At 49.4% G+C, this 13,488-nt stretch overlaps 1 protein-coding gene across 2 annotated transcripts in view; it reads left to right on the top strand.

Moving 5' to 3' along the window:
- The window catches only part of AHCTF1 (AT-hook containing transcription factor 1), a 289,329-nt gene extending 278,788 nt beyond the window's left edge, over positions 1–10,541 (top strand). For both annotated transcript variants that reach the window (XM_040429321.1, XM_040429320.1), the window contains exon 36: positions 10,100–10,541. In XM_040429321.1, the coding sequence (XP_040285255.1) occupies positions 10,100–10,295 (196 nt within the window). In that variant the 3' untranslated portion in view covers positions 10,296–10,541. The remainder of the gene's footprint in view (positions 1–10,099) is intronic.
- The last annotated feature ends 2,947 nt before the right edge of the window (positions 10,542–13,488 follow it).

The raw sequence follows: 13,488 nt of genomic DNA, 5'->3' as shown, positions 1-13,488 counted from the left end.
TACTGCTCCGAGCTGGGCGGTGCTCATTCGTCTTCCCGCAGCATTGTTTCCCTGCGCTAGTGGTCACATGGTCGAGAGTGCTGTCTGCAGCGCCCTTCGCATTCTATGTTGGCTCTGGTGGGACTACGGTCCCCTTGCCTACTACTATTTCCTTCTACCAGGTTCGGGCCGCTCTTCTTGGGAAAGGTCACCCAACTTCTCTTGGGTGCTCGCTTACCCAGGTCCGGAGGACATCCACCTTGAGTTCTTCAGGATATTCGCCTTCTGCGAAGCGGTGAACGGGGCGTCTCAGTGTAGCGGGGTCCTGCTTTTGAGCTGTCCTATGGCTTCTCTATGCCCACTCCTCCTTTCTTTTGGAGGGTGTTATCCCGGCCTCTGTCTCGACTGCCTTTTCTCGCCGGTTCTGTTTGGCTCCCACTCGGTACGGATCTCTCCGATGTGGCTTCTGTTCCGGCCACGCTTCAGAGGATGTTCCTTCTCTGCCCTCCCCTCTGGGAAGAGCATGGTTGTTCAGGTGGATGGTTCTGGTGTCTTGTCCACACTGACTGTACTAGCTGTGTACCTATCTAACGGGTCTACCGCGTTCTGTCCTCCCGCTGGGTGCGGATTGCGTTTTTTCCATTCTAGGCAATGTTTCTGCTATGGATTTACCTTCTCGGTAACTTGGGAGGACTACCATTTAGTCCGTCTTCCTGTGGTGGCTACATCGGCTTGGGCTTTAGCCTGTCTTGTCCTGGCATCGGGCGGTTGCTGGGCGGACCCTTCGGTTCCTGTCCGTCTGCTCCCCCACTCCGGGTGGATACGGGACAACATTGTTCGGGGCCGACGGGACCAGTTCTACTGACCGTTCTGCCCGTGTTACTGATCATTGGGTTTTCGCCCGCTTGCCCAGGCGACTCTAGTGAGCTCGCTAGTGTTCGCTTCTAGCCGAGTTTTCGTCCAGGATCTGTGGTAGGACTTAGGACTTTACCTGGGGTTCTGTGGGAAGCTGGGCGTTCCCCCACTCTGCCTTTCTCTCTCCATGGTTCTGTCTTTCTCCAGCCCGGCCCTGGGGCTGGGACTCCGTTGTTTGAGGTATCAAGTGTCGTTCCTGTCCTTCCTCTTTCAGCGTTCCCCGACCCTCTGGGCCTGTCAGGAACTTCTTCCATGGAGCGGCTCTTGGGTTCCTTTGTACTGCCCTCCGTTACCGTCCTGGGAACCACATACTGGGCTCTTGGCGCTCCAATTTTTCCTTGGAGTCGTTACAGAAGTCCTCTGTACTCCTTCTGTCCTGTACGGTTGGGTTTCTGTAGCCATCGTGTCTCTGACTGGTGCCTGAGTGGCGGCCCTTCTTGTTCCGAGCCTTCTGTCTTCCCCCAGGACAGGGCTGTTCTCCATTCCGTCTCTTCCTTCCTTCTGAAGGTGATGTTTGTCCTTCATTTCATTGAGGCAGTCGTCCTCCCCTTCCCACCCCCGGGAACGGACACTTCACCGATTTGGACGTTTGTTTGGGCCTTGCAGTTTTTTACTTGGAGATCTCCGACTCTTGTCGACGTTCGGTCTCTTGTGTTCCCAGGAGGTCCGCGCAAGGGTTGAGGGCCTCCAGGGTGGCTTTCCTCCGCTTTCTCAGTGTGGCTCTTGCTGTGGTTGTCGCACCAAGGGCAGGGTTCTGCTTTTGGTGTCACCATTCATTTTGCCAGAGCTGTCGGTTTTTCCTGGGCCGGAGGCATTAGGCTTCGGCCATGCATTTGTAAGGTGGTCACTGGTCTTCCTTGCACACCTTACCGAGTTCTACAGGGTGCATACTCGGCCTTCGGCGTATGCTGCCTTGGGCCGCCTGGTCTGCAGGCGGCGGGTTTTTTGTTGCCTTCGGGTGCTTCGCCTTGGTGCTGTGGTCCCTCCCCCTTTGGACTGCTTTTGAACGTCCCAAGGTCTTCTGTGTCCCCCAAGGAAACTGGGCGAGAAAACGAGATTTTTGTATAACTTACCAGTAAAATCTCTTTCTCGCTCTTTCCTTGGGGGACACAGCACCCACCCATTCTTTGTTCTTCTCTGACTGTTTCCGAGTTTGTTTTACCCTTTGGGTAGTTGGCTTGTTGGTTCCACTTTTTGGACTTTGCCTTTTCTCACTACTTGGACACGCAACTGGCAGTCTCTCTCTCCAGGCTGAGGGTATAGCTGGGGAGGAGGGGCTTAACAGTCTTCACTTAGTGTCACGCCTCCTAGGGAGATGAGCTATACCCAAGGTCTTCTGTGTCCCCCAAGGAAAGAGCGAGAAAGAGATTTTACTGGTAAGTTATACAAAAATCTCGTTTTCTCGTACATTCCATTGGGGGACACAGACCATGGGACGTCCTAAAGCAGTCCATGGGGTGGGAAAAAAATCAACACCGCCAGGAGAAAACGTCCAACCGACAAACAGGAACCACAGCCTGCAAAACCTTGCGGCCCAAGACAGCATCAGCTGAGGCCAGCGAATGTAACTGGTAAAACTCTGAAAAGATATGTCAGGACGATCAGGTAGCCGCCTTACACAACTGAGACGCAGAATCACTATTGCGCCTTGCCCAGGAGGCTCCCACCGCCCTAGTGGAGAGTGTAGTAATCCGCGACGGGGAAACCTTGCCATGAGCGCGATAAGCCGCGGCGATAGACGAGCGGATCCATCTTGTCACAGAGATCTTAGAGGCCGCCAGGCCCTTACAAGGCCCCTCTGGAATCACAAAGAGGGAGTCCGAACGGCGAAAGGAGGCAGTAGCCTTCAGATACACCTTCAGGGCCCGGACCACATCCAGGGAATGTAAAGCGCGCTCCTTGGGGTTTGCCGGAGAAGGGCAAAAGGAGGGGAGACCAAGATCCTTATTAAGGTGGAAGGGGGATACCACCTTGGGCAAAAAGGATGGAACAGGACGGAGTACCACTTTATCCTGATGAAAACCCAGAAAAGGCTCCTGGTAGGAAAGAGTGGCCAGCTCCGATACTCGCCTAATGGAAGTTATGGCCACAAGGAATACCACCTTCCAGGTAAGAAGAGTCAGGGAGACCCCCCTCAAAGGCTCGAAGGGAGCTGACTGAAGAGCGCGGAGGACCAAATTGAGATCCCACGGAGGCAAAGGGGGGACGTACGGAGGAGCCGAACGTGCCATCCCCTGCCGGAAGGTCTTCACAGGACCCAGGAGAGCGAGAGATATTCGAAAGAAGACTGCTATGGCCGAAACTTGGCCCTTCAGGGAACTCAGGGACAGCCCCAGCTCCAGGCCAGAACGAAGGTAAGAAAGAATCACCGGAATGGAAAAAACGAAGGGGAGGCAACCCCGAGTTCTCACAAAAAAGCAGGAAGGCCTTCCGGGTACGGTAGCAAATCCTGGAGGAAGCTGGCTTCCTTGCCCTGATCAGGTTCTAACTACAGAATCCGAGAACCCCCTCCTTTTCAGGATGGAGGTTTCAACAGCCACGCCCTTAAACGAAGCGACCGTAACTTCCGGTGGAAAAGCGGTCCTTGAGACAGGAGATCTTCTCTGTCGGGAAGAGGCCATGGGGTGTCTGCCAGAATCCGGGCGACACCCGAGAATCATGCGCGACGAGGCCAATCCGGGGCGATGAGAACGGTCAGGATCCCTTCCGCCTCGATCTTGCGCAGAACTTCAGAAGCCCCGTGGTTTTGATCCATCGACCTCTGGGTTATGGGCCCAGCACGCTTCCGTTGCGCCACTCTGCTGTGCGTACCACGGAGACATCAGAGCGTCTACCCCGTGCGCCTTCGGGTCCCGAGAGCGAGCCTGGACGCCATCAAGTCCACTTCCGGACGGCCCCACCGGTGACAGACGTCTTCGAATACGGCTGGATGCAGAGACTACTCGCCCGGATCCACCCTGTTGCGGCTTAGGAAGTCCGCTGTCCAGCTGTTGACTCCCGGGTTGTACACCGCCACCAACAGCGGAACGTGAGACTCTGCCCACTGCAGGATCCTCCTCACCTCCTGCATCACCGCCCAGCTGCGGGTCCCACCTTGGTGATTGATGTAAGCCACACCCGTGGCATTGTCTGACTGAATCCGCACCGGACGGCCGGCAAGGAGAGGAGTCCAATGGGAGAGGGAGGGAAAAAAAAACGCTCTAAGTTCTAGAATGTTGATCGGGAGGCGGGATTCTGCCTCTGACCAAACCCCCTGGACCACGAGGAACCGGACAAAACGCCGCCCCCCCCCCCCCCCCCCCCCCCCCAGGAGACTGGCCTCGGTGGAGACCATCATCCAAGAGACCGGGAGAAAAGACCTCCGCGACGTCAGATTCGGAAGAGACAGCCACCAAGGAAGAAATGTCTGAACCCGCCGGGACGGGCGGACGCGAGCGTCCGAACCCCCAGAGGTCATGTCCCCGAGGGAAGGATCTCTTGTTGCGGCGAACGGGTGTGAAATTGGGCATATGGCACGGCCTCAAAGGAGGCCACCATCAGAGCCAGGATCCGCATGCATTCCCGGCTGTTGAGGTACGGGGAGCGCAGCAGGTGCGACACCGCCCCCTGGATCGGGGAGGGGAGTCTGGAAGATACTCCTAGGATCCGGATGTCGTCCAGGTAGGGCAGCAAAGAAAAAAACCCAGATGCGCAGAAGCGCCGGGAACGGTGTAAGGACCTTGGTAAAGACCCGAGGGGCAGTCGCTAACCCCAAAGGGCAGGGCGACAAGCCGGTAGTGACGGCCACCAATGGTGAGGGGCAGGAATCATCGGTGAGATTCTGCAATAGGGACATGCATCTAGGCGTCCCTTATGTACCACGGATGCGAGGAGCTACCCTGGCAGAAGAGTAGGAACAAAGGAGCGGAGGGACCCATTCGGAACCTCCAAACTCGCAGAAACTCGCTGAGCAGCTCCAAGTCTAGGATCGGACGCACCGACCCCTCCCATTTTGGGAATACGAGCAGGATCGAGTAGAAACCTGTGCCCTGTTCCTCTGAAGGAACTGGGGTAATAACACCCAGAAGGGACCATCAAGAGGTCCAAGGCTCTGCCCGGATCCCTCGGAACGCGTGAAGAGAAAAACGTTCCGGCGGTCTGGATGTGACTCTAACTAGTAACTGGAAGTTAACATATCTAGAGTCCAAGCGTCCTGAACATGGGCCCTCCGAACTTGAAGAGTGGAGAGCAGACGGACCCCCCACCACAAGAGGTGGGGGCGTCCTATCCTGCGGAAGCCTGCTTAGGAGCAGCAGGGCAGACCGCCTGTGACCTCGGGCGCCAGGAGGGCAGAAACCCTCAAGGGGGAGGTTAGCAAGGGAACGCTTAGAATCAGTGTCAGCGCCCCACCTTTCTGCCAGACCCTTCTGCGCTGATGATCGAGAGGGCTAGAATGCGGGCACAGAGGAACCATTGTCCCTGGAGGCCTTCGCAAGGAACTTGGAAGCCTGGGACATTTGGAAAATCAAATCCAACATGTCCGCAAATGTTTCTTGTTCCGCCAGGTCTTGGTGGAGGCGTCAGCGATCACACCGAGAAGGCTCTGGCAACCTGTGCCCAGGCAAAGGCAGGTCGCAGGGACGTGCCCGCCCGTGAGAAAATGGATCTGGAGAGAGAATCCAGGCGCCTGTCCACTGCGTACTCAGAGAGGCACCGTCTAAAAACAGGGAGGGCTGTGTTTTTGGTTAACCTGGCCACCAGGGAATCCATCTTGGCCTAGGACATTTGAAGAACCAAGGCCAGTGTGTCAGCGGACGCATCTTATTCCGCCAGGTCCTGGTGGTGGTGCTGTAACCACACAGAGAGCTCTGGCAACCCAAGCCGAGGCAAAGGCAAGCCGCAGGGACATGTCTGTCAGCTAGTTGGACAGATAATCCAGGCGCCTGTCCACGGCATCCTGCAGAGAGGAGCCATCCAAGGCAAGGACGGGTCCTGGATATGACCTCAGAAATTTTCCTATGGGAAGTCTCCGGCTTTTTGGGCGGAAAAAAAGGGAGAAACTCCTAACCAGTGAGGAGAATCCCTTTGGAGATTAAAGGTATCACGGACAGCCGCCACTTAAGTCAGCCACATAGTAGAGAGCTTATGCGGGGGGGGTCCCGCTCCATGACCTCGTCCGAGCCGGACAATATCCCTTCAGACTTGCGCTCCCCTGAGGGAGGGGGGAGAGACGTCCAAATGCGCCCGCAGGCGAGGGAGTGGGGGAGACTGAGTCATCCAAGGGGGGATGCTGCCGCTCACGCTGCCTCTTAACTGCCAAGCGTCCTCTGTGGATACCACTAAGAGGAGATGGAGTGGATGGCGCCACAGGGTTGGAATCTGCCATATGTTTCATGGACATGACTGTCATGGCGAATAAGACCAAATCAGTGGCCGCCCTAGACGTGGTGGATGCCCAGGCGGGTACCACAGGCAGGGACATGGACCAGAGAAGGGAGTGACACACATACAGCGACAAAAGAGAAAAAAAATTCTACCAGCTGCGCAAGGGTTAATCGCTTCTCCCGGCCAGCAGCAACATGAAAAATCCTCATAGAACGTGCAGGCACGCTGCGAGAGCTTCCAGCAGGAAGGAGTCGTCGGCAGAGCGCTGAGGCTCCACCCCCATGACGCGTCATTAAGGCATAGCGGGGGTTAAGGAGCCTACTGAAGAGGGGGGGTCCGACTTAGCTAATACCCTGCGCCTGCCCAGGTGTAAGGCAGGAGCGGCTGCTTTAAGCAAAAGTCCCCCGGTGCCGAGTGCGGCAATCCGGGGGTTAAATTTGCGGAAAAATGTTCGGGGGACCCCTAATGAAGAGAGGGGTCCGTAGCTGGCGAGCGCCTTGCCCAATATGTAAGGTAGGGGCGGCATGCCGCTTATCTTAGCCTGGAGCTTGCAGAGCCTGCAGCTAAAACGCTCCCAGAGGGGAATATTCTGTCCAGGGACCCCATCAGAGATATCCCAATTCCCTTAATGCCAGCAGTCCCATGGTATAGTGCCTCCAGTGCCCCCAGACCTTCACTCTGTAGTTCACCCAGGCTGCCCATAGATATCGGTCAGGGAGAGAGAGGGAAGGGAAGCAGAGGAGGATGTCTGTCATACTTATCTGCTCCTGCAGTCTTCTCCCTCTGTTCAGGACCAGCAGGGTTCACCTCTTCAGACGTCTGACTCCAGGAGTGCAGTGCTCTGGGTGGAGGGCAGCATAGGTGACCCAAGGGCTGGTGGGATACCGGAGCTAACAGTTCGAGCCCGGTTCCACTTTTCTTCTTGGGGGGAAAAGGAGACAGCCAGGCAACGTCCCAAAGACTGAGGCGGGCACTCCATGGGGGACCAGGAAAGCGCCATGCTGACCTGTGTCCCCATCTAGAAAGAAAATAACAAACTGGAGTAGAGATAGTGTAGCGTGTCAACCTCCTTCACCGGACACTAAGCAAAGACTGAGTTTCTCCTGCTGGATCCTGGGGGTATAGCCCGAGGAGGAGGAGCTCTTTCATTTGTATAGTGTCCCTCCTACTAATACCCCAAGCTATACCCCATGGTCTGTGTCCCCCAATGGAATGTACGAGAAATAAATGATTACATACATTGCATATAAGGTGGCCATAATCTTTAAAAGCAAGGTCTAGAAATATTTAAGCACCGGCTCCATGGGTTTGCTGTTTTTTCTTAGTCCTGCTCTATTAGGACACAGTGTTCATCAGCAAGTGCAGCTCACCTGCATGTTGGTCTAAGCCACATTGAAACTCACCCCTTGTCTCATAATTGTTGCATAAAATAATGCCCAATCAACCTTGGTGTCTTGGCAGTCTGTCCTAGCCGGATGTTTGCTGCAGGATCTATGTACACTTATCTGTTAATGTAGTTTTTTTTATATATTAAGGCCTTATGCACACAACCATAGGTTTAGTCAGTGGCTGATCTGCATTTTTTTTGTGGATCTGACACGGACCAGTTCATTTCTACCGGTCTGCAGAAAATGCAGACAGCACACAGATGTTATATGTTCGCTGTACAGATGTATTTGGCCATTCCGCAAGTTATAGAGCATGTCCTTTTTGTGGACAAGAAGAGTCAGTTCTATGGAGAGAGGGAGATAATTGCAGCATGCACACAATCAGCATCTATATTTTGCTCAAATGTATACAGTCGCGTGCATAAAGCCTAACATAGATCGGATTCCTGGATAAAAATGTTGTAGAATATCCACAAGGAACTTAGAGATGATATAGTATTATTACTATCAACATTTCTCACAAGGCTTTGAATTGAAGTTCATTTGCTTGTTTAACCCCTTCCCGACCAGCGCAGTACTAGAACGGCGCTGGCTGGCCCTTTAAAGCTGGCGCCCACTCTGGTCATAGCTCTTTCGTATAGCAGACACCCCCGGCTAATGTCTGCAACCGGCGGTAATGCTGGTCGTGGACATTTTACAGTACAGATCCCATGTTCAATCCTGACTACGGCATCTGAGCCAACGAAATACTGGAAGCGTGCGCTTCTGGCGATGCTCCGGCTCCCCCTTGTGGCGATCAGAGGAGCCAGGGCTTGTGTGCACCAGCCCCTGTCTTAGTGAATGACATGAGGCTGCTGCACAGTGTTTCCAATGGATCCCTTGCCTGTAATAATGCATTGGGGTCTATGAGAATAGCAATCTAATGATTGCTTGTTATAGTTCCCTATGGGAATTGTAAAAAAGTGTGTAAAAAATAGATTAAAAAAAAAAAAAAAACGCCCTTCTTTCCCCAAAATAAAAAAAATTTAAAAAAATTAAAAATACACATGGGTATCGCCATGTGCGAAAACGCCCATAGCATAAAAATATCTTCCCCATACGGCAAACTGCAAAACGGGAAAAAAGCCTCAAAATGGCCGATTCACTGTTTTTGGTTACTTCATTTTCTACAAAAAAAATTTTTTAATAAGTGATCAAAAAGTCATACACACCCCAGTATGGTATCAATGAAAAGTACAGATCGCCCTGCCCCCACACAGCTCCGTACACATAATTGCTAAAAAGTTATAGGGGTCAAAATATGGCGATGAAAAAATAGAACAGATTATTTTTTTTCAACTTTATTTTATCAAATCGCAAGAAAGACTATTCATATAAGGTATCACCGGATTTGTACTGACCTGTATAATGAAAGTAACTGGTCAGTTTTATCATACATCGAATATGGTAAATAAAATTAAAAATTTAAAACTGGCGGAATTTTTATTATTTTTTTCCATAATTTCACCCCTTTTGGAATTTTTTATTTTTCCCGTTCCTACTACATCATATGCAATATTAAATGGCGCTGTTGTAAAGTACAACTTGTCCCGCAACAAACAAGCCCTCATCCGGCTACGTGAACAGAAAAATAAAAATAAAGTTATGGCTCTGGGAAGGTAGGGACCGTAAAACGAAAATGCAAAAGCAAAAAAACCTTGCGAGTTGAAGGGATTAATGGTAGTGGTGTTAGTGTTGTTTACCTTCTATGTGGCAGAGCTGAGAAAATGAGGTCTTATTTTAAAAAGGAGGATAATTTTTTTGCTAAAGGACTAGTTTAGTATTTGCTAGAATAGTACCATAACCCAGTTTTAAATTATCCTGACTGGGTTATAATAGTTTTGATCTGCGACCTGCATGGCTGTGCTAGTTATTAGGCTTGAGCAAATCGACCTTCAGATCATAGAGCCAAAGTCTATTCGTTGAAATATTTTGATTTTAAAATGTATGGGCTCCATAGAGCAAAAGTTCATTTCATTGGAGAATTTGCTTAGTTCATACTGTGTGCACATCTGCGTATTAAAAAACTATTTAAAATAGCTATCCAAAGTAGTCTTTGGTACCGAGGTACCAGCGCGCACTTCAGATTCCTATTTTAAATAGTTTTTCTATACGCATACAATCGGAGTGAACTGAAGTCTTGGGCAAAACGAACTTTGGCTTCACGGAGCCCATACATTTTAATGCTGTACGGATACAGCATTAAAATCGAAGTATTTGAAAGAATCGACTTTGGATCTATGATTCAAAGGTCAATTTGCCAAGCCTACCTGTTTATGTAAAGACCTATTGTGCTAGAGCTCCGATTTTAAAATTTTCCACGTTGTAAACATTTCTTAATGTGCGTCTCCGCTGTATGTATGTATTACACTATTTCCCCTGTACATCAAGTTGTTACTGCTGGATTGTTACAGGCCAGAAGATAAAGCAGCCTGGTCTCCACCCCCTGTAAAGATTCAGCTGCTTTCACCTCCAGAAAGCCCATCTGGTGATTCAGAAAGTGCAAAACCCTTGTCTTTAGAAACTAAAGCTGCTGAAAGAAACCAGTCGAGGAAAACAAGGAGAAGGATAGTTGCATCCAAACCAGTCACTCGCAGGAAGATCAGATGATTGTTTCTTGGAACATTCTTAATTTTAATGTGTTGTGTAAGATAAACACTGTAAAATATTGAAATAAAACTGTTGACTGGGAGAATAATTTATATAAATTATTGTAAATGGTCTTAAAAGCTCAAAACATAATATTTCATTGGATAACATTATCTTCCCAGACAAAACTACTTTTTCTATTTTGTATTGCTTTTTTAAACATGTATCTATAGCTTCTTGATATGTTAAATAAAATAATGAACAATATTTCACTTTTATTATAAAGTGTCATGTTATTTTGTGTGTTTGATAATCTCAGAAATTTAGCGTGCTCCTGACTTTGGACACCTTCAAAGGCAATTTTTTGTAGTGTAGTGTGTTCTGAAATACTACCTGTACCACAAGCCACCAGAAAGGCCGCAGGACTAGGGAGGTTAACAAGTGGCTCAATAACTGGTTTAGGAAGGAGGGCTTTGGGCTGACTTCTGTCAACTACAGGCTATATCGTAGGGATAGGCTGCATCTCAGTGGGGAGGGTGCTGCTGTTTTAGGGGAGAAGATGGCTGGCAGAGTGGAGGAGTGTTTAAACTAGGGACTGGGGAAGAGGGTAATTACGTTATAGGAGGGGAAGATAGTACAGATAGAGACCTGGGGCAAGGTATTGGAACTGGGGGAAATGTGTAGGCTAAAATGAATTATACAAAAAACTCTTAATTGTATGTACACTTATGCCAGAAGCCTGACTAATAAAACTGGGGACCTGGAATTAGTGATGTGTTAGGAGGACTATGACATAGTGGGAATAACTGAGACATGACTGGATGATGGCTTCGACTAGGCGGTTAACGTAAAGGGGTTAGTCTGTTTAGAAAGGATCATCAAAACTGGTGAGGGGGAGGGGTTTGCCTTTATCTAAAGTCCACAGTCCAAGAAGATATAAGTGAGGGACCTGAACATGTGGAGTCACTGTGTGTAGAAATACATGGCAGCAAAAACAATAATAAAATACTGATAGGCGTTTGTTATAAGCCACCTAATATACCAGAGTCCACTTAAGACCATTACCTTTCTCCACTGGGTAAGGACCCGACTAGAGGGACATCCATACTGAACTTGGTATTAACCAATAGACCTGACAGAACAACAGATGGTCGAGGGACATAGTGAGCATAAAATAATAACCTTCCAATTGTCATTAGTGTTTCTTCAGGGAGGCACAAAAATACCAAACTTCAAAAAAGCTCAATTTGACCAGCGAAAAGAGGCCATTGGCATCACTAACTGGGACAGTGTCCTCTAAAATGCAGCCACAAAATGGGATATTTTTAAAAGCATCCTAAACTCCTTGTGATGGGTATATACCTTATGGGAATAAAAGGGTAGGGAACAAAAAAAACAATGTGGATAAATAGAAATGTAAAGGAAGCAATGAATGACAAAAAGAAAGCATTTCAATCGCTAAAACAGGAGGGTAGCGAGGAAGCATTGAAAAACTAAGGAAAGAAATAGAACGTGTAAAAGACAAAAGTATCCAAACTAGACAAGAGAGATTCATTCATTGCCAAAGAGAGTAAGGGATCTTTCACACGAGCGGATGCCATGCGGGTAATCCGCTGCGTGAAAGAGTGCCAAGCCGTGCTCTAGACAGCAGAGACACGGAGCATTAACATGAATATAATAATGTGATCGCACACTACATCCAGCACTCTGCCCTCCATGCTGGATGAGACATTGGTTTATATTTTGGCCAAAGCATAGTAAGCCACTCACCGCGTCAAGGCTGTCTCATGAGTGGTCCCTAACTCTTGTTCCTACCTGTTCATGGGCCATGACAGCCACACAGTATAAAACTGAGTCTGCTTGTATAGAACCTACCATTAGCCATTTGGCTCCAGGAGAAGTATATGGTGGGTTCAGCATGCATGTTGGTACTTGCATCCCTGGATCCGATGAAAGCTGTAATGGCACCGGACGGGGTTACAAGCAAAGTGTACTTGGCTTGCATGCTGACCTGCATTCCCTGGATTTTGTGTGGCTGTCATGGCCCATGAACAGGTAGGAACAAGAGTTAGGGACCACTCATGAGACAGCCTTGACGCGGTGAGTGGCTTACTATGCTTTGGCCAAAATATAAACCAATGTCTCATCCAGCATGGAGGGCAGAGTGCTGGATGTAGTGTGCGATCACATTTGCATTTTCCGTTTGTGTATGTATTTCGCCATAGTGATGTGCACCTGCAGGCAGGTTGTGCTGACTCAAACTTCCTATTTTTTTTCTTTGTAGCATATATTGGAGGCGTGGCGATCTCCTTGGAGTCATTGCACACCTGACCAGTTAATCTGTCCTTGAGGCTGGTTTTAAAGTCAGTATAAAACTGAGTCTGCTTGTATAGAACCTACCATTAGCCATTTGGCTCCAGGAGAAGTATATGGTGGGTTCAGCATGCATGTTGGTACTTGCATCCCTGGATCCGATGAAAGCTGTAATGGCACCGGATGGGGGTAACAAGCAAAGTGTACTTGGCTTGCATGCTGACCTGCATTCCCTGGATTTTGTGTGGCTGTCATGGCCCATGAACAGGTAGGAACAAGAGTTAGGGACCACTCATGAGACAGCCTTGACGCGGTGAGTGGCTTACTATGCTTTGGCCAAAATATAAACCAATGTCTCATCCAGCATGGAGGGCAGAGTGCTGGATGTAGTGTGCGATCACATTTGCATTTTCCGTTTGTGTATGTATTTCGCCATAGTGATGTGCACCTGCAGGCAGGTTGTGCTGACTCAAACTTCCTATGAATATAATAATGCTCTGTGCCTCTGACCTTTTTTACTACAAAATCACAGTGAGATAAAGTTGTCACCGTGATTTTGTAGTAAAAAGATCAGAGAGGCAGGGAGCATTATCATTCATATTAATGCTCTGTTTCTCTGCTGTCCAGAGCGCGGCTTGGCACTCTTTCACGCAGCGGACTACCCACACGGCATCCGCTCGTGTGAAAGAGCCCTGAAACTAACCTTAAAATGTTCTTCAATTATATAAATGGTAAAAAGTATAAATCTGAAGGTGTTCGGCCCTTTACAGAATGATGAGGGGCAAGTTGCAGAGTGAAGAGGAGAAAGCAAAGCTATAAAATATTTTTCTCGCCCATTCCATTGGGGGACACAGACCATGGTATAGCTTAGGCCATTACTAGGAGGAGACACTATGCAAAT

This window comes from Bufo bufo, chromosome 4 (assembly GCF_905171765.1).
Source record: "Bufo bufo chromosome 4, aBufBuf1.1, whole genome shotgun sequence".
Lineage (NCBI taxonomy): Eukaryota > Metazoa > Chordata > Amphibia > Anura > Bufonidae > Bufo > Bufo bufo.
Note: the sequence above shows the minus strand (reverse complement) of the source record. Positions and strands in the feature narration are given on the sequence as shown.